Source organism: Alosa alosa, chromosome 4 (assembly GCF_017589495.1).
Source record: "Alosa alosa isolate M-15738 ecotype Scorff River chromosome 4, AALO_Geno_1.1, whole genome shotgun sequence".
Taxonomy (NCBI): Eukaryota; Metazoa; Chordata; class Actinopteri; order Clupeiformes; family Clupeidae; genus Alosa; species Alosa alosa.
Genome location: NC_063192.1, coordinates 9992773 through 10014645, shown reverse-complemented (window position 1 = coordinate 10014645; position 21873 = coordinate 9992773). Strand labels below are relative to the sequence as shown.

Here is a 21873-nt window from a genome sequence, read left to right as displayed (position 1 = left end):
TGTTAAACATGTCAATGTTAGCACTTTTTTTGTTGCCTGCGATTAATAAAACAAGAGTGCTGTGCATGGGTTTTTGTTGCCTTAGGATGCTTTGCTTTCCTTTTTTTCCCCAGTTCATCTTCTTTCTTTTGTTGGTTTGTATTTTTAGTCATATTTTTTTCCTTCTGTATTTCCTGAACCAGGACTCGCCCAATTAGCATGCTACTTGAATTATTTACTCAAAAGGCTCCACCAGATTCCTGTTTAGATTTTATAAATTTTTGAACAGCGCTTCTGAAAGATAAATCACTTCATTATTATTGGATAAAATTATTGTTTTTCTAATGGTCTGCCAGCTCCCATAACAGAGTCCCAGGCTCCCTGAGAGGGGCTCCATAAAATCTGGAGGCCTCCTCACCATCCTCCCTCAACAGGCACAACCAAACACTGCAGCAGCAGAGACAGCAAACCCAGATCACAGGGAAAGCAACAAATCACAGGGGGTGTTGTGGAGGAAAAGATGGCACTTCAGCTTCTGGAAGTTCTTGGTTTCATAGCCATTAAATACATAAAGAAAACATCAGCGCAACAAATTTTTTTGTTGTTGTTGTTTTTGACATTAACATGAGAAAAAATAAGACTAGACGAAACTGCTTCTGCACTTTCTTGGAAGAGGAGAAACGAAAAAAGGCCGTCGTTGCTCATTGAGATACGTTGGGGGAGAAAATTAGTAGTGCGTGATCTGATGCTCTGCAGTGACACAGTGCTGAAAACAACAAGGCGAGCTATGAAAACAGGATGGTGGCAGGCAGGCAGGCAGTGGCGAGGAGGTGGGGGGAGACTTAAAGGACGTGATTTATCTGGGCTTGATTGCGTGTTAATCGAGGTTACGTGTATTAAGTGGAATCTAATTGGAACAGACACTGGCAGCCTGACAGATCGACATGATGCAGATGGATTGAGGTGGTGGGGGGGAGAGAGATAGAGAGAGAAAGAGAGAGATAGAGAGAGAAAGAGAGAGAAAGAGAGAGATAGAGAGAGAAAGAGAGAGGCAGCAGGGAAGTGAGAGTGAAACTGTGCAAATGCAGTGTGCATTATAGTGCATGGCAGCAAAAAAAAAGCCTTTAGATAAAAAAGATTTAAAAAAAAAAACGAATCGCCTCGTTCAACGTTCAACGCAAAACTGAAACGAAGTATCATATCTTAAGTGGTTGTGCATTACATTGTGCACCATTAAAAATGGATCATTTTGACTGCCCTAGTTGGACTGAGGGGTGGTGGTAGTGCCGGCAGTGGTGGTGGTGGTGGGAGGGGCATGTGTGCTGGGGACACGGGTGATTGACACTACGCTGCTGTGGAATGTCCTCCATGTAACCCCGCAGTTGCCACAAACATTCATTTCAACTTTTTTTGGAAATGACGAAGGGCAAGTCAAATAGAAACACCCTCTTTCACAATCCTCCCAAAAAGCCCTTGCCCGCGCCGCAGCTGTTTCGGCCCATTTCACCTCTGAAGAGCAACTGCTCATCTGATGCCCCCGGCCGCTCGCTATGCCTCGCAGGACAACTGTTTTGAAGGCTCCGGGGCTCTAAATCTGAGGCATTCACCCTATGACTGAGTGCCCTTTACAGCGCCAGGCAGGGGGACAAGAAAGACACAAAGAGGCTCCACCTGTTAAAACTAAACAACTGCTCCAACGGAGGCCATACAAACATCTAACAAATCAAAACTGGTGCCTCTGCCAGGAAATGGCTGCAGATCGGGCACTCTGAAAAAAAAAAAACAGACAGGGGAGGTCTTAGCTTTCTTCTTCTCTTCATCTTTCTCTTTTAGTCTTTCTTTTTTTGTGTTTGGTCAGTACATTAGCTCTGAACAAGATGAGTGTTGAAGCCACTACCAGTGTGCCCGTGTACCAGTCATTGATTCTGCGGCTTTGACACAAAAATGTCATTTGTTGTCATCTTTTATCACATTGGTGTCCAATAACAGCTTTGCATTATTAACTGTGTCACATCGCCGTCGTGGTTGACTGTCCCCATTTGTGCTTCTTAATTTTGCACTTGTGCTGGTATGATAATGACTAACCTGATATCACAAACAATATCATTTTTCTCCACAAGCCCCAGACAGTTTGGGTTGCTGGGGGAAGTTAATTGCGCAGTGAACTGGTAATTCGAAAAAAAGAAACAGAGCAAAAAATATCGAATTCATTTCAACAGATTATGGGTGCATATAAACAACTTGTCTACAAGAGTGAAAATAGGCCACTTAAGGCTCTAAAAATATAACAAGGAATTTAGAATTAGTCCTATTTAAAATCATTGCATTAGATCACCATATAAAACAAAATCCCACAGTGATGACAGGGTCTGCACTTAGAATAAAACAAGTGGCCTAAATGCCTGATAATACCAGAAAAATGTCTGGAAAATAAACTAGCAGGCCATGACATGGAGGACAAAATGTTCCAGAGAGTCCATTCAAATAACAGAAACCAAATGGAAAAAGGGACAAGTAAACGTTGGGTGGAGGGAGGGAAAGAAAGAGAGAGAGAGAGAGAGAGAGAGAGAGAGAGAGAGAGAGAGAGAGAGAGCAATAGGACCATAAGCATCATTTAGTTGGGGAGGTGTTTCAGCGGAATAGCACTTGAAACTTCACTCGTCAACGCTGAATGCTCAAATGAGTCCCGACACAATCCTGTCAGAGCGCCGAGACAGAGGAGTTACTTCGGTCATCCTCTGATTTGATCCAGGCTGACTGTTACACTAATGGCATTAATAAGGACAAAATTACTATTTTGAAACAGTGCATTTTCATCCCTCTCATCGTGCCAGCTATACTCACTCCACCTGACTCCCCCCTCTTCATCCGTCCCTCCCCACCACCACCACCACCCCACCCTCATGGAGCTTAGTGTTCTTGTGTATGCTTACACTACAGGTAGGGCACTGATATCTTTTTTTGTCACCTCTCAGTGCCATGAAAATTGATTGCTGCATGCTTGGGGAGGCACCGCTGCTTTGCCCTTTGCTATTTTTAATAGTTTGATCGAGATGAACTCATCAAGTACTGCCCAGTTAAGGCAGATAAGGTTTCTCCTGCTCAACATATTTTAGCTTACGTGGCAGAGGTCAATGTAAACAAGCAACACCCTCTCTCTCCCTCTCTCTCTCCCTCTCTCTCTCTGGATCTGTTGTTCTTTTGTTATAGTCAGCATTTGATCAGTTCAAAAACACTACAGCATTTTGACTGCATATTTAACTAGTGTATTTAACTGCATATTTTCATTTCACAAAGATTGGACCAGAACTGCACAAAGTTTGGGAATATCTGTGATTTATTTATTTTCGCGGTTTCTCCATTTGAGAAGTAAACAGAGCAATTATTCAAGGAATCATGTTTAATGTCACTCGCAAATGGTGTTTCAAACTGATTAAATTGTGGCTGCTTAATGTGAAGAGAGTGTGGCCTTTTTCACGACCAACTATTGGCTCCGTCCAAGGCCGCAACAGCACAACAGACAAACATTAGTTAATGCATATTTATATATTTGCCATTCACAGAGGTGGAGGCTGTCATGCTCTGTGAGGCTCCGGCCGCTCTAACATTGAAAGAAATGACACAGCGTGATCAAGGACATGAATTCCTCATTGATTTTTAGCGCCAGCTTAACTATCCATTCCAATTGATTTTAGCCTTGCCGGGGTGTGCGAGTTATGGCAGTTTTAATGCATCTTGTGTACAGCGGCCTCTCTCTCTCTCTCGCTCTCTCACACACACCCTCTGTCTATCTGACATGGGTAGATTATGAGCATGCACAACTGGGATACATATGCAGATGCATATCCGTGCCAAAACGGAACTCCATGCCCTGCCTCCGCCTCCGCCCTCCCACCACCCCCCATGCAGCCACGCACCTCATGACTGACATGACCTGAGAAATATGAGTATCATAAAAATGGAAAACTAGTGTACTTTACTCTCTCATCGCTGGGTTTTCACCTCAGGAAACCTCTGTGGATTATTGCAAAAAGAGACGACAGACACATTTCCCCCCCTTTTTCACCACTCTGCCACTTATTTAAAAGACAAGTTGCCTGCCAGGGGAGGAGGGGGGTGACTGGTGAAAATCAAGCTCATCTCCCCTCCCTTTTCTGTGCCTGACGCTGAAAGAACATATGGGGTAGAAATGGCCTGTGAAGGGAAATAAAATCCTTACCACCCCTACATGCGTACCAGCACCACGGTATGCATTTCACTGGCAGCACATACCCCAGGCCTCTGCTCACCACCAGTGAGTCGTGTTTCCACCCAAAGAGCTTAGGGGAAAAAAGGGTGACTGAGCGAGTGCCTGCACGAGTGGAGGCCCAGTCCTCTTCTCTCCTCTCCACTCCTCTCCTCTCCACCTCTCTCCTCTCCTCTCCTCCCCTCCCCTCTCCCCCTCCATCCGCCACTCAACAGCTGAACAACCTGATGGCTGCTGTTTGCTTTGCAGCACATGGGCCCTTCTATCTACCGCTCCCAATCTGAGCCAAATTAATAACAATGCCTGCTTTCATAACTGTCTATGTACAGCGGCTGGATGGAGACAGTTATCAGTTTTTCTCCATGTATCGCTCCCCTCCTCCCCCATCCCCTCTCTCCACTCCACACCACCAGCTCGCTCTCCCACCCAACCACCCACCCACCCACCCACAAGCCGCCCATCCCTCTCCCTCTCCCCCTCCCTTTCTCTCTCTCTCCCACTATCCGCGCTATCACAACATTTTCATCAATTATTAATAACGCCGGGTTTGGTGAAATGAGAGATAATGTCAGCAATGTGATCCAATAGACGGCCTAAATGTCATCTGTCACGTAGAAACTCGTTAAAACAGAGGCTCGTTTTCCTGCGCCTGGCTTGGGTTTCACATGCTGTGGATATCTTTCTTTACTTCCACAAGAGCCCAAGCGCTGGGGGAGAAACTACATTCGCATATGATACACATGCTTGAGTGTTTTTTTTTCTTTTTTTTTCTAGCTCCTCCAAATCAAAGGGGGCTTCTCATTGGTTGAAACAGACATTCCTTGTGAGGTAAACCCCTCAGCTCTTGAGAGGCTCAATCAAAAGAGTTTTACTCATTTCTTCAAAGAACAGAAAGAGACAAAGAATATCTTAAAAAAAAAAAACATTTCCACTTAATTAATGTTTTACAAGTGCTGCTGTATTCTTATTGAGAAAATGTCCCTATCAAAGCAAGCAGGTTCAGATTTCACAGCTAATTGAAATTCTACATTTCAATTTCAACATCTTTTCTTTCTTTGCCTTTTTAAGGATTCTCTCTCTTGCAGTCCCCTGCACACAATGAGGCAGGCATTTTTGAGTCCCTCCCTGACATCAGATAATCAAAGTGCTGTGCGCCTTTTCTTTCTGCCTCTGTGTTCTAGTGTTAAGAGCTTGTGTGTGCAAGAAAACAGCTTAACATAGAGACAGCTTACCGCACAGTCAAGCAGGCCGTTTGTGTCTCTCTGTGTCTTTTCTGTGTGTGTTAGTGTGTGTGTGTGTGTGTGTGTGTGTGTGTGTGTGTGAGGGGTGGCCAAGATGAGTGAGATTTAACGTCACTAGAACAAAAAAAGCTGGCACACACACACACACACACACACACACACACACACAGTGAAAGACTGAAACCTGAAACAGTGTGATCAGAGAGCCAGGTTTTTGCACCTTCAGCAGGTGAAGATGACAAGAGTGTCAAACAGAAAGAAAAATGTGCCCCCCAATGTAAGGAATGAACCAGAGAGAAGGAGAAAGACAGAGAGAGAGAAAGAGAGAAAGAGAGACCAGCAGTTATCACAGCAGCATTCAGAGAGAGATACCATTCTGTTCATGTTGGGTAGAAAAGGGCTGGGTGAATGGAGGGAGACTGCCATGACGCATGAACACACACACACACACACACACACACACACACACACACACGCCTTACATGACCTTAAGCTTAAGCATAGACCAAAGTGAACATCCAGCGATTGGCATTATTGATGACTTGATAATTCTCAGATTAGGAATGCTGCCTGCAGCTCTGCAATATGTTTTTGACTCGTGTTATGGTGACTGCTGTAACAAACCTAGTTCATTTTCTAGTTGATTCAGTCATATGAGTCATTTGTATTGTCTCTTTTGCTGTACAATGAACGAGGTTAGGACAAAAAGACACGTCATGGAAAAGTTTATGGTGCCTTGTTCCTGTTAATCAAGGCATAAAAAAAACTCTGCCCTTTCATATTTACCTAAACCAGCTCGCTTTCCGTGTCATTATTTTATGGGTTTGTTTTTCTAACAGGAGGCATTATAACTTTGCATTCTTTCCCAAGGTCAGCTTCATGGCGTGCCATGCAGATTATTTGCTTATAGGGCTTTTCAGGTCACTTCTATTATATTTACATCAAATAATTTTCGATAAGGGATGTAAAAGACTCATAAAACCACACCATAAATGGGAGGTGTATCTGAGAGAAAATAAAGGACAAAAGATCAACCTCCCTTTTTTTCCCCCACTTGTGCTTTATCTTTGACACGTTGACATTTTCCAGGCTTTCAGGAGAAGTGTGCCAAAGTTGTTGCGGGGGTAAACGGTGTCTCGGCTGGGCCGACGGAGCCGCGCTCTCCTCAGGTGGCCTGTGCCTTGGTGGGCAGTGGCTCCTGTGTCTGGGCAAAGTACCTTCCTGTTATCTCCGACTGCACTATAATCACTTAACAAAGACTCGGGCATTTGCACAAATTAAAACATCAATAATGCACAAGTGCTTTTCAGTTTCGGGCCCATAGACACCCTAGCGATGGGGTGTGTGTGTGTGTGTGTGTGTGTGGGGTGCAGAGTGCTTGGAGCATGTGTGTGTTGTGTGTGTGTGTGTGCGGGGGTGGAGGGGTGGTGGAGGTGGAACGAGGCACTCCAAATCCGTTTTACACTCCATTCTCCTGCCTGTACCATAAATGACCTCGGGAAGTATTGGATTCTACTTCTTGTTTTTTTTTTCCTCAACCCTTGAGAAAATGTAGAGTAAGCATTGGAAGACAGACAAAAAGGAGATGACAGTAGGGTTGAGGTTGTTGTTCTCTCTCTCTCTCTTGCTCTCTCTCACTCTCAGATTGAAAGTGGTGACTCCATGTAAACAGCCAACACCCTTGAGTGCCGCGCTTTCATAAACAACATCACCACTGCATTGCCACCATTTGTGATTTGTGGTCACGATGGCAATGAAGACACGGCTTTAATTCCTCGCACTGAGTTCTTCCTCTCTTTACAAGTCTAAATCTGCTTGGGCCCTGCTCTCTTATTTAGGCAAACACGACTGGCCACCATTTTATTTTACATCAACATTCACACAGGCAGTCCAAACAGGCCTTCAGTCTCTGCAAAAAGAGGAACACTGATGCTACAAAGGTTATGAGTGTGTGTGTGTGTGTGTGTGTGTGTGTGTGTGTGTGTGTGTGTGTGTGTGTGTGTGTGTGTGTGTGTGTGTGTGTGTGTATGCAGAGAAAGTGTGTAAAACTAAACCTGAATGATTGCAACGGCTGCAATACCAATGCAGGAGGAAGAGATGTCCCAGTGATGCAGATGGTCACAAGGACAATTAGCAGGCAGACTACAGTTGCCACATTGATAAATGAAGGAAATTCTATATGCCCTCTTCCTGACCACCAATCAAACCTCCTTTAGATGCAAACAACAGCTACACAACCCCCCACACACACACACACACACACACACACACACACACCCCACACACCCCCACCTCCCCATGCCTTTAATCTGAGACACTCGTTTGTTGGCATGCTACTGAGAGATGAGCACAGACGTTATTGTTCCTGGGCTTTAAAGGAGTATATCCATGATTTATTTTTTCATATGCAAACTGATGTTACAGACGCAGCTGAGCATAAAAGAGAAAAGGGGCAGGCAAAAAATGGGATGTAACATATCGTGTGCAGCGTGGAAATGGCAAGGGGTTGAGTGTGTGAGTGTGTGTGTGGGGTGGTGTTCACCGGATGAGATAACCAGTGCGGATGGAAAACATTCATAATAAATGACAAGATAATATGCAACCGTTGGATCAATGTAAAGCAAATTATTTTAGCTGCTGAGGACGGGTATGGGTCGAGGAGCTCTCATTTGATGTTTGTTTTTCGGTCGTGATAAACACGCCTTTCTTTGCGATTGCATTCTTTTTTCTCACACATAATCTTAGTCTGAACGACAGGGGAGATTTTTCACCTCTCTCTTTGCTTGTCTTTATTCTCCAGTTTCTCCCTTTCGGTTACCCTGGCAAACAATCCCCTTGTTAGCAAACTGTTAAGACAGGCGCTCGGTACACAAATTGCGCCCGACCAAGCGAATTTGTTTTGCAAGGGTGACCTGTTTAATCATCTCATTTTCTTTTGCGGACATTTATTCATCTGGTTTCCACGGTTACGGAGAACATTAAGGGGCTACAGTAATAAGGCTGGAGAGTCAAACAGGTAATAAAAAAATTAACGCCATTTTCCGGCAGCCAAGGACAGGCGGTGAAATGAATCAGGGGAGGGGAGAGGAAAAGCGAAACAGCAGGGCGAGAAAGGCCCTTCCAATATTTTCCAAACAATTAGGACTGGGACTGCTTATTTTACTCCGAAGGAAAAGAAAGATCAGGTGCCTTGCTCATGGACATGACACTTTCAGTCCAATCACAGTCACGCTGTTTATTTTTCACCCTTGTTCTTTCCTCCCAGCCCTCCACCCCAACCACCTTGGGAAATACTGTTCTTTTTTTTTATCGGTGGAATTCCGATTTCGAGATTACTTATCGGTATAATCAAAGTCACCAAATTATGATTATTAGTGTTTCATTTCTAATCCTCCCCGCTGCCTTCACCTCAAGAAGATAAGATTACTGGAACATTCCATGTCAGAATTGGGCAGTATATGGAAATAAGTTATGTAATTTCACATGGCATAATATTCCACTGTTACATCCTGGCTCTCTGTGAAATATCCAGCGTTGCCCAGACTTTCATCACAAAGGCGAAACAGAAATCAAGTTAATTGAACCCTTTCTTGGGGGTGGAGGGAAAGGGTTGTGTGTGTGTGTGTGTGTGTGTGTGTGTGTGTGGGGGTTGGGGGGTGGTCGGCTTCTCTCAACTTGTCAGTTTACACTTCTTCCTCCCTCTGAGCTGCCAGAAACAACGGCCTCCCAAACCAGCCAGTGTGGCACAACTTACATCCAAATATAGAACATTCCAGCACAATAGAAGGACAGGTGTGAGAGAACACAGAAAGTGACTGAGCTCAAGCTACAAGCCAAATACGGTAGCAGCAGACAACGGAGGAGCAGGAAAAAAATAAACAAGCCATAAACACACCACTTCCCCAGGAATTCTTCTGCGTTTTAGCGCACTTCTACACTCCCAAACAAACAAGAGAAAACAGCATCGTCTGTTTTGTTTGTTTAAAACATAAAAAAAACAACCTTTCAGTTCAGTCCAAGCTAATGCAATGCCTTAGCGACAGCTCCCGAGCCATGTGAGAAGCTGTGATAGTGCCAAAATATGGCATTTCTCACGTTGTGTTGCAGGGCAATGGAAAAAGGCTTAAATCATGTCAGCGTTGCGTGAGAGCTGACTTCCATTGCCCCGCCTGGCCGCTCATTTATTACGCGCAGCGTATGAATAGACGTACATAAAATTGTACAAATAATAGCACATGGGCCCGGTGTCAGGTGACTTGTTTGCCAGATCGCTGACATACTGTTTGCCTCATTTCACAAGAAACCCCCATCAGGCACCAAGAGAGCGAGCCCCAGCCACAGATATACAAACCAGGCGAACCATGGAGGATTCAGACTTGTTTCCAAAGCCCCCCCCCCCCTCATGCCACTGCATTTTTCTGTAGGGGGGTGGTAGATTTTTTTTTCTGAAGTGATTCAAGCCAGCAACAACACCTGTCCACCCCAAACACACCAAAGCCACATGCAATCCTTGGCTTGTTTCAGGAGGGGGGGTTGGGGGGGTGGGGGGTGGCAGGGGTAGAGGAGGGGGGGGTGACTGTAGGAGCCAGCAGGCAGTTAACACACAGCAGGCCACTGTGACAGCATGCCCTCACCTCACTCTTCAAAGAGTCTAACGCTGAAAAATCAGGAGCACCAAATCCCTGACATTCAGGAGAAAGATCTACAAAAGGAGGGGGAGAGAGAGAGAGAGAGAGAGAGAGACAGAGAGAGAGAAGAGCAAAAAAAAACCTCTAAGCTCCAGCCATGAGACTGCCAACTGTTCTGTTAACAGCCTCTTAACAGGTGTAGGCCCTAGAACCATGTAATCCTATCAAGTTACAGAGTTAAAAAAAAATTCAGTCAAACAGCAAACTCATGAGCAAACCCCCCTCACAGTCCCCAGTCTGATTCCAGTGACAGAATGGAACAGCTGGCTCTCATATTCATCATGTACAGACGGTAATTATTGCTGGAGCTGCATGCTACTGACCCAAGTGAATAGAATGTCACACGAAAACACACACTCTCTCTCTCCCTCCCTCTCTCTCTCTCTCTCGTACACACACACACACACATACACACAAGCTGAGGGTATAGGAGAGGCAGTGGAGGGAAGGTTTTCTGAAACGCTCTCACTCCTGTTTGCAGTCAATTACCGGAGAGGACAGGAGATCGGCGCGGTAGCTCAGCAGAGCAAACACGCTTTCAGAGTGAAGGTGACAGGGCCGACTGAGGAACATGTTTATTTCTTTTTCTTATCCAAAGAAAAATAAAGAGAGGGAGGAGGAGGGGACGAGAGGCGAGCGGCAAATTCACATCAAAAAAAAAGAGAAAAAGTTCAGTGATGCAGAAACTGAGAGGTTGTTCTCATCCAAATCAATTTGCTGATGGGAACTGTGAACCAGAAAGATAAAAACAGAATTCCCTCTAACCTAACAACTTAAACTTAAACAAATTTGACTGACTCTCAAATATGAGAGAGATTTGAAAATCTCTCAAATATGAGGACATAAGAAAAAACATTCAAAAACTCCCCCATCAGCAAATAAGACATTCTGAGTTCCAGCTGAAAAAGGTTCAATTTTTTTCCCTGAACTTCACCTCTGCCAAGCTATGCAAGAAACCACAGGACACGGGACTCCACATCTCCAATCATCGTGGAATTGAACTTCTGTTTCCACCAACACTAAACCCACTTCCACTCTCCCATCTGACCACTGCGGCTGGAGGGTGGAGTTGAGATGTCTGTGTGTGTGTGTGTGTGTGTGTGGGGGGGGTGGTGGTCTAGGAGGGTGTCTGCAGCCTGGGACCTGTACACAGGGGTGCTTCACACCTTAAAGACCCCTGCCACATTTAAAAGGATTAGTCGCCACATTTTGTGCTGGCTTAATCTTCCTTTCAGACGGACTAATAAGTGTGCGTCGATAAGCGGAGCATGCAAATTTCACTCTGGGCCAAACGGCACTCGCTCTTGTGTTTTTCAACCCTGGCAAACGGACTCAGGGCGTTTGCATTGTGCTAATTGCATCTTCACATTCACCCCTTCCTCTCTTCTTTATTGTGACATATCGCAACGGCAGAGATTATTCTTCTCTCCCGCTTTGCATGAAATTCTAATTTCATGTGCGCCGTCATAAAAGTGAAATAGAGGCGTTCTGTCGCAGCTTTGTGTACAGGATCAACGTCTCCTCACCCAAGTGTGCCGGCATCTCAAATGCGACTAACGACAGCAGAGGCGAAAAAGAGGAAGGATGCTTTAGGTCTTTTCTGCTTCTCTCTTTTTCTAATGCATATATGTATTGAGTTGAGTCACAGTTCGAGCAGGTACCCCCTTCTTCTCAGAAAATGACATTGGTGCCCTGCGCATACTATCAGCCGAGAGGCAGTGGTTCCCCTCAGTCAGGGAATTCACACTGACAATCATTCTGAGAGCTTTGAGTCAGCTGGACCCAGAACTGGCAATATCTGAGAATGCTACATACACACACACATATATATACACACACACACACACACACACACACACAAAACAAAAGCTATACCAGCAGGAGGCATTTTGAAAAGTACTGTGTTGCCGAAGTTTCAAAGAAGAGTAATGTCACAAATTGAAATAAAACTGAAGTCTAAATTCAAAAGTAAATAATTGCATTATTTTTTTTTTAAATGACTACATATCTTTTATGGTGGGGACACGAGGGTGGGTGTGGGTGAGGGTGGTGGGGGGGTAACTACTTAACGTTGACTTACAAATGTGAGTGATAAAAGAGCCGAGGTCCTAAAGGTGCAACCTGTTTATTATTCCGGTGTACTTCCTTTCAGTGTATTAATTAGGCAATTACTCTGTATTGGTGACGGAAAGCTTGGCGCTTTTAATTAGGGTCTTGTGCCTGCATGAGTGCACAGTGGAAGTGGAGGGGTTGCCCTTCTCTGTCCATACCACCTTCCCTTCAAGCAAGTCACTGGAGCTACACCTGATACTGGGAGTAAAGAGAGTTGTAGATGTGTATGTTCACACACACACACACACACACACACACTACACACCGACACAGGAACGCAAGTGTTTGCACATGCATATTGAAGCGTGTGTGTGTGTGTGTGTGTGTGTGTGGGGGGGTATGTTAATACATCCATAGATGTCCATAGACACAGCACAGTGAAAACATACAACAACTACTTTTGCCTGGGCCAGTCTGCTTGTAAAAAGGCAGTTGGTGAGAATTTGGGTATTAGGATGCTAAGTTAATTATGATGTTGCGCAGTCTCATCGAGATCCTCTCTCTTGCTCACTGGCTCCATTCAGTCTCTCTCTCCCTCTCTCTCTCTCTCTCCCTGTCGCTCTCCCTCATGCTCACACACACACACACACACACGCGCGCGCACACACACACATTCACACACACACACATCCAGCATGCTGTTCTCCTTAAGCAAGACATAACACACACAGCCTGGCACAATATCAATCATACTCTTTTTCAAAGCCTGAATGTGATACTACTCTGTATTACCATAAAGCTCTATACATTTTCCAAGAGAGTTATCATTTGCAATACTTAATTTATTCAAAATTAGTTTTTGATAATCATGATCATGTTTAATGTTTGATCAAAATTAATTATCTTTTTAAATTGTATAATCACCTGCCACAGTGAAATGTTACATTTTAAACTTGCTTTTAAATTATTTTATTTGCAAATGCTACATACACGTCTTTCTTTAATAAGAAAAATACAAAACAACAGTAATTACGAGCAAGCTGTCGCTCTTTGTCCTATTAGGAAAAACAATGTTCTACTGGATGTTACAGTATAAACTCATCTGAGCTTTTATCCTATGGCGCTGGAACACAGTATAAATAATTGATAAGAATAGAAATGATTTGCCTCAGTTGATATGGCAATCCTAATCACCTCATCACTGAGAGCCACTCTTTCCTGACAGGGCGATTCAGCTTGGAGGGGTCCCTTAGGAGAACTTGGCATAAAAGGGGTTAAAGACTATGTCTTGTGTTTTTTTTCCCTCCCCTCTTCTCTGTCTTATAACGTCTCTGTGCTAAATTTATTTCAAAACGCTGTTAATCTGCAGTACACAACATTCCCATTAGCATAGCCCGGCCCCCTCATAAAAATTCCAGCTAGTTTAATTAAAAAATGTAAATTTACTGTCATCGGAGGAGCGGCAGAATCAGGACAGCAACAGCATTTTTTATTGCTTAAGACATCAAATTGATTCGGTTGTTGCTAAATTGTGATAAAGGTTATTGGGGGGCTACAGACTTTGGCTTGTTTTCCCCTCCCCATTTCATCCTTTTTCTGGGAGGGAGAGCAAGGGGGGGGGGGGGGGGTAGAGTGGCAAAGGTCCTCAAGGTGGACTGAGGCTAAAAGAACTGGCTCTCCGAAGAAGAAAGCAATCACTCGCTATAATGACTCATAAAATAACTCCAGTCAGCTGGGCAGGAGACTCTGCACTAATGGAAAGAGTGGTTTAATATTTTTTTTCTGAAAATACAGGGTGTGGCTTCATCTATTCTCTCCTTTCGATGTAATATTCTTGAGGAACAACACATGGTAGTTCAGTTCAGGTTCCCTCTTCAATGCGGATTTATGATCAAACACAATCTACGAGTTGATCCAGTAATTCTGCTTGTTCACAGTACATGGGCAGGGTAAACAAGCTCTTTTCCAAAGCAGTCTTAAATTATTTCAATATCTAACTCAAACTTTTTAAAATGAGTTAAAGCAGTGGAAATAAACATGTTGGGATAAAGACTGCCGTTTTGGTGACTATCAAACAAACAAATACTCGAAGCATTCATTGATATTGAGGAAGCCGCAATGTAAAAAAACACTGTAATTAAATTTCACCACAGAATCCTCCCTCTCTTTGTGTTGTCTTTAAAAACTCCACTAATTGTCTCATATTGTCCAGAATTGTACAATATAACATATTTAATTTCGGCATTATTTATTTACTGATTGAAGTGGGAGATTTGACAGTTTCACTTATGACTTCCAAAAACATGTAATCAAATTAACAATGTAACTTTTTACATTTGTAATTTCCAGGGCTTCACATGCACGCTTTGTTTATATTTTTAGGACAAACATTTTAAGAGTAAATGCAAAATGACAACACAGATGCCTCATGACGAGATGTTTGGGTAGGCAAAATTGCAATCAAATTATTCATACGTGATGCATACACACACACACACACACACAATCACACACTCCTGCCCACTCTCTCTCTGCAAAACTCACGCACATAAACATAACACAATAATTTTAAAAACACACTATATTTGATGTGTATATTAACTGTGAAAAGCAAGGTTTCCTCCTGTCATGGGATATGTAAGACAGTGCTGAAGTTACTGATGGTACTATGAGAAGAATTCACGGGATTTTAAGCTCTAACTAAACAACCTATGAAAACACTGCGTGTCCAAACTGCAACATAAAATAGCTGAAGGACAAATGGGATAATATATTTACACTTTTAACGTACAACTGAGGTACACAACTGTAGAAATACTGACACCACTAACTTCTACAATAACAACAATTTTTCAAGCATTCCTTTTAAAAAAAAAGGAGAGGGGAGAGAAATGGATATCACTTGTACTGTTTGCCCTTACATGTGTCAAAACAAAGCTGCCACAACAGTTTGTTTGCTTTGTCCCCCTGGCAACAAACCCTTAGGCCACGGTAAGCACTCAAATGACATTTCACATACCTATGTGCGTAAACAGGATATCTATGGTCTTAATAAGTAATGCAAAGAGAGTCACAATCCTACCCTTCTTACTCCACCCTCTGTAACCCCTGATGTCGGTATCAAAATCTAAATAAACCCGGGTAGGGCAATTATGAATGAAGTCTTAGGGTCGACAGAGAGAGAAAAAAAGGTGTGAGTTCAACAGTAGCCCGACTCAGAGCACTGAAATAAACTTGGTCTCATCACAGGGAAAATGAAACTATCCTGGTGAACTTCTCTACAGTGCGTTCGACAGTGGCAATACTGAGAAGTGAGTTAAGAACAGCGTGCTAAAGAAGTGACTTTTCATGTTTTATACTGCAATGAGCCTCTGGGCACTGCCATTCGAGTTAGAAAATATAGGTGCAGCTCAGGGCAGTCCCGCGCATACACACACACACACACACACACACACACACACACACACACACACACGCACGCACAAAGAGAAGAACTTCCCCATCCGAGCGGGTTTGTTGACAGTTTAAAATACAGTTTTATCCTAAAGCTATTAAAACATGTCAGTGTCCGGTTATAGAGGACCTCAGAGAAGAAGAGAGAGAACGAGAGAGAGAGAGAGGGAGAGAGACAGAGAAAGAGAGAGAGAGAAAGATGAAGAGAGAAAAGTACAGTACTCACCATATTCAGGGAAGTCGAAGTTAAATCCTCTCAGGCATGTAACTTTCATAATATTTCTTGACTCTGTTTGAAAATCATCAGAAGTAAGCAGGTTCGGGAGAAACCAAAAGTAAAATTACTATACACACACTCTTTAAAAAAAATAATAAAAGCTTCCTTCAATCATGTACTAAACTCCTTGACATGTAATCTGTCAATAGTTTGTAGCAGAGATAATGCCGGCTGCCACGAGCGGATTTGATTGGCAGCCTGGGCTTGGCCCCTCCCTCCTGTGGTTTGATGGGGGGTAGGTGAAAGAATAGAGTGCCTCCCCCTTTGCTTGCTCGCTCTCCCTCTCCCTCTCTCTCTTCCTCTCTCTCTCTCTCTCTCTCTCTGGTTCGCTCTGGTCTGCACACCCTCTCTCGCACACACACACGCGCGCGCCGAGCTGCTGGCGATGTCTGAATAGGCAGATAGGAAATTACGGCGGAGCAGGAGCCGGAGCCGACTTTTTTTCCTCCCCTTGGTGGGCTGGCCTTTCCAGCGCTGTGGTCGACTAGCCTTTCAACTCTCTTGGGGAGGAGCCTTCCCCCTGCTCCATCAGAATGAGCAGGAAGGCAAAAAAAAAAAACAGCCAAAAGCTTTTCAAAAACAGAAAATAGATAAACACGGTATTTATGATTATTATTATTTATGTACAAAAAATTACTTTTTAGTTTCATGTGTGAAAAAACTCAAATTTAGAATATAAACTATGAATGTTGTGCAGTTCCTTTTAAGTGTTAAAGAAAGAAAATAACATAATACATATTTTAAAATATGAATAAAATGTCTTGAGATTGTGGATAATTTTATGATCTCTCTTTTTCAGAGATACTACTGATTTCGACATAACATGTCTTTCCTAAATTCAAATAAAACATGCAATATGCTTTAAATGTTTGTTACCAAATTCATTGATGATAAGTTTTCATTTTCACATGAATACGACTTCTAGACAAACCGTATGTTTAACAAAAAGTAATCCACATCTAAGAATTGTATCTAGAAAGCCTCATTTCTTTTGGAAAGGAAACAGTGTGCTAATTTTCCATATTGAGTCATAAATATTGAACAGTGCGAAAGTAGGTAACCTTATATGGGAACAGTTGGCTGTAAATTACCAAACTCTTACCCCCCATCCCCCGAGCTCTTCTACTGCTTTCCCTCATTCAGTCCCCCCCTCCCTTCTGTGTCTCTCTCCGTCCCTCCGATAAGGTATCAGTTTTCATTGTAATTTCAGGTGAAATGATAAACGACGGCCGTTACCAGGTGACAATGAATACTTTATAAGACAAAGCCCTTATTTGCCTGGCAGTTTCTTCCGCAGTTCCATGCAAAGAGCCTCTGGATATTTTCAGCATATTTGTTGTATTAGCATACTCCCCCCCTTTCACATATTTCTCAGCTGCGCCGCACACCTGATTGAGAAATTACAAAGGTTTTGAAACTCTGCGTCGAATCCCAGAAACTCCCCTTGTCAAGGAAAACATGAAATGACAACAGAGCAAAGTGTGGATCCTCTCTCCCACCATGCAACCCAACTGCTTTTTTGTGGGAATGTGGTGCAGTTCAAACACAACACAACACAACTTACACACACAGAAAAACACATACACACACACACAGACACAGATACGCACACACAAACACACACACGCACACACACATACACACATACACACAAAGTTGAAAAGGGGAAACACATATTTTTGATCCTAGTTCAAATTTCTGAGAAATGACTAAGGTCACAGTTCCTGTTTGCTAACAGCGAGAACATGTATATAGAAAACAGGTTTTTGGTTGATTTGGTCATTATGGGTATGAGTCATGATTAAACAATGGGAGCCCGGCCCGCCTTTCTCATTGAGCACCTCTAGGGGCACATGCTCACATCACATCAGTCCTCCGACCTGCCCTTGCCACGCACAAACGGAAAACATGACTGACATGGCAATGCTTCTTCACATCACAGAAACAGGATCAAACCACACGTAAATGTGTGTTGTATAATGATGACGTCAATGTTTTAAAACTTCCACTTTTAGGTTAATGATCTTGCAGGTCTATACTTTAGAGCCATTATGTGTATACATGTACATGTTGTTAAGGAAGTGTAACTGAACTATAGATTCTGTTTTTGTTTTTTTTTGTAATGTGTGAATGAAGATTTATGACAACAGTTGTTAGGTGGAGAGATAAGGACAACACCAAAGAACCAAACAATGAACAAAATCAAACAAGGGCTCCACCTCAAATGGAGAAGGACAAACAATGGTATTAATCTACCTGCTGTTAAGTCTACTTATGATACACTATAATTGCTTTTTCATTGTGTACTGTAATGACACACTAAAAAACCCACACTTTTTGTGTAGTCCTGAACAGCAGTAGTGAAAGTTCCTGTAATATTCCCTCCCTAAGCTAATAGAAGTCTCACGCTCACAACATAAGTTTAAACAGATTCTTTTTTTTTAAATGTCATCCTATGATCCTATGTATTCTTCTCCAGGACTACGTGCATGCTGTTTGATGTGGGCAGCTACAATGGCATGCTCTGGGGGCATGAACGTGAGTGGAGAGAGGAGGGGTTCAGGCATGGTGGTGGTGTGTGTGTGTGTGTGTGGGGGGGGTATATGATGAGAGAGGTGGGGTGAGGAGGGGGTAGATTGGTGTGGGTTAACATGGCAGGACCACATCAGTCAAAGGGGACCGTGGGCTAGACGCTGGGCTGCCCCTGACCGCGCACTCCAGGAGGGGCTGGTCTGATGGCCGGGGCCCACTCCGAGAGCGCCCAGCCCGGCCGGGACAAAGGCCCACTGGCCGCTTGAAAGATGTGAATTCACTTGCTTTTGTGCACAGGGCCTGGAGACATGTGGAGAGAGAATTCTGACCTTTGGCGAGAGTGAGAGGGAGAGAGAGAGAGAGAGAGAGAGAGAGAGAGAGAGAGGGATTTTTGGGGGTTGGTGGGGGAGTTTGGGGGGTGGTGTTTGAACCCCTCAGGCTGTCGCAGGCACAGGGGCAGAGAAGTGGGCCGGTGAGAGGTGCACAAGAGGGCGGGTGGAATGGGGGGGGGGGCATGTGGAGGGGTGTGTGTGTGTGTTGGGGGGTACTTCACAAAAAGAGAGCATCTTGACTTTTACTAACCAGAGGAGCCCACTGGGAGAAGGGGAAGAAAATATGGTGGCTGGGTTTTTTGAACCTATTTCCTCAAATCTGTCGGTGAAATTGACAGGAAATTAAAAGTGACAGAGCTTAAGGCTTGTGCTGGAGCCTTGAAAAGAGCGTTTGCCCTTGCATTGTTCTGGCGGGTCTGTGATGTTGGATATTATTCCCCCTCACGTCTGTTTAGATAGCATTATATATTTATTTTCCTGTGGTGAAGGTGTTGAATATTAAGCTTAAATACTTGTTCAACAGTAGCGTCTGTATGCCTAACCCAACACAGACCCCAGATCCCATGACAGCTTGCACTAACCTGCTTTAGAAAAAACATCCTGAGTCGTGTCCACAGTATCTTAAAATACATTAAGTTATGGGAGCATACACCAATTTGAAAAAAAAAAAAAATAAATAAATAAAATTCTGCATAACAGATAACAGACTGGCTCTCTTAAATCACACACACGTGAACATACAGCATGTAGTTTGCACACTGCTTTCATGAACATGATGCCTGAACCTCATATTCACTTAAAAATATTGCATACAGTCCAAACATTTTTCTTGACAGGGCTTTCATCCCCTGCCTCTTATCATTATGCTCCAGCATCTCTCCCCGGAAGCAGACAGTCCTAATGCAATCTGCCTAATTTTGGTCCCTCGCAATCTGCTTTTTAAAAGGAACGGCAGAAAGGGCCACATTTCTGAAGGCACTGGCCGTAATCATTTTAGACAGATAGCTGCTCCCCTCGCAGATGAGCAAATATTTGTAAACCAGCTATCTAATGGAAAATTATAGTGAAATTAGAGCGAAATTCATGACGGAGAAATCCGATTATCCTTAATTTTATTATGCCATCTTAGCCCACACAGCATATTTTTGTAGAGTTTTTTCCATAAATACCTATGCCAGGGGTCCCTGTAATCGAATAAAATTGAAATTCATCTTCCCATTAAACTCAATTAGGAGCAATTTCTAAAGCCTATCAAAGATTTTAATTACTAAATTATAAAATTCTCCGAAGCCAAATTGGGGAGGAAAAAAGACCCATCCTAGCGACTCTAAAAAAAAATCCCAACGAAAGGAAATTGTTGATCAAAAAAAAGATACCCAGTGGTAAATAGAATTACAGGCCAGGGCCTTATTCAGCGGATCTGGGCAGGGTGGACTGACGTGTGCCAGTGCGCTCGGGCTCCTGGGTTGGAGCAAATGAACTTAGCTGAGGTGTGCTCGCTCTCTAAATGTCTGCCCTCTGAGTTATTATGCTGTAATTGACTAATTGACACCTTAATTTCATTTACAGGTCCCTGTGTTGGAAAAAAAGAGAGGCCCAATCTCTGGGTGCGGCTGCAGGGGGGCCTGAGGGAGAGGAAGTCAGGGAGCGGGCCCACCCTCACCACGGTGCAGGTACACCCAGAGCTCAGCCTCTCACTCCCCCTTAACAAAGCCAGCCCCCTCACCACACGGTGATCATGAGTATGATAATGAAATGGAGATAGGGAACATATTGACTTAACAGAAGCTTAAGGAACACTGGTCTGTTGCATGGTAACCCCCCACCCCTACTCCCACCTCACCCCACCCCTCGCTCAGTACCTGCTAATGGTGACAGCTGTGCACGTGCAGCCATGCAAAGACACGCAGCAGCTTCTCCGCTCCCCCATCCCGAGACCCTGCCTGCCTGCCTGCCTGCCTGCCTGGCTAACGAGGCTTCTCATGGTGAGGATACAGGATAAAGAGCTGTTTACATTTTGTTTGTGTATTTGTTTAATGATTGCACGGAGGAGGTGGGAAACTATTGTTAGATATTGTATAATGTAGCATGCACATACACCCCAGGGTCTGAAATGCAGTATGAGCTCAGATAATGGATACTTTTTTTTTTAACAAGATAACAAAATGAATTGCTGCAACCTATAAAAATGCAAACGTTTTCCCTGAACTTTCCTTCACAGTTCCTGACAATGACTAAATGGAGAGCAGCTGACATGAAACACTACCACCACCACCTTTGCACAAAACGCTGGTGACAACGGGACAGCGGTGAGGTCCCAGGTCACTCACTAGGCCCATTTCCCAGCCGGCCCCCCGCCCGGCACCAAAGGCCCACTAAAACAACAGCCCAGCTTCCCACTCCCACTACAAAGGCACCCGTGAAAGGACACCTGCTGCTGGTATTCACCGATGCCTCTTTAACTCGGCCCTCTGTTTGTTTAAAAGCCACATCCTAAAGACAGGGCCCTAAGACACTGCTTTGGCTGATGATGAATTGGATAAATATTGCTTAAAAAAAAAAAAAAAAACTCTTTTTTGAATGTGGGCGGAGTGTGTGTGTGTCTGTGTGTGTGTTTTTTTGTGTGTGTAGATAGATAGATAGATAGATAGATAGATACTTTATTGATCCCCAGGGAAATTCAAGTGTGTGTGTGTGTGTGTGTGTGTGTTTGTGTGTGGAGGGGGAGGGGGGCGATGTACAGACAGGCCGGTTTCTGGAAGGCGTGTGGCTGTGCAGGAGTGCAGTGCCTAACTGAAGTGGCTCGGCAAATATTACTAAACCGAAACTTTAATCTGCCTCCACCACACTCAAGCTGGCTGGGTATTAAAGATAATCTTTTCTGTGTGTCATATGGTGGCAGATATGGATGGAGCTAATTTTTAGAGACAAATCTGATATTTGTCAACTGGGTGAAAAAAACGGGGGATTTTCCGCTAATCCTCCCGCGGATGTGAATGCGCGTTAACAGCGAAATGCAGATGGTGTTGTGTGCCGCGGAGAGGAGGGCCCAGCACTGCGCTGGGATGCGTGT

At 43.9% G+C, this 21873-nt stretch overlaps 1 protein-coding gene and 1 long non-coding RNA gene across 12 annotated transcripts in view; one reads left to right on the top strand and one right to left on the bottom strand.

The window, feature by feature from the left end:
* Window positions 1-21873, bottom strand: part of casz1 (castor zinc finger 1) — a 183468-nt gene that overhangs the window by 73846 nt on the left and 87749 nt on the right. For all 11 annotated transcript variants that reach the window (XM_048241665.1, XM_048241675.1, XM_048241676.1 and 8 more), the window contains one exon: window positions 15886-15948. In XM_048241665.1, the coding sequence (XP_048097622.1) occupies window positions 15886-15934 (49 nt within the window). In that variant the 5' untranslated portion in view covers window positions 15935-15948. The remainder of the gene's footprint in view (window positions 1-15885; window positions 15949-21873) is intronic.
* LOC125293660 lies at window positions 16271-20467 on the top strand. The gene is made up of 3 exons (XR_007193390.1): window positions 16271-16535; window positions 18073-18180; window positions 20370-20467. It is a non-coding gene; the product is annotated as an uncharacterized LOC125293660 (long non-coding RNA).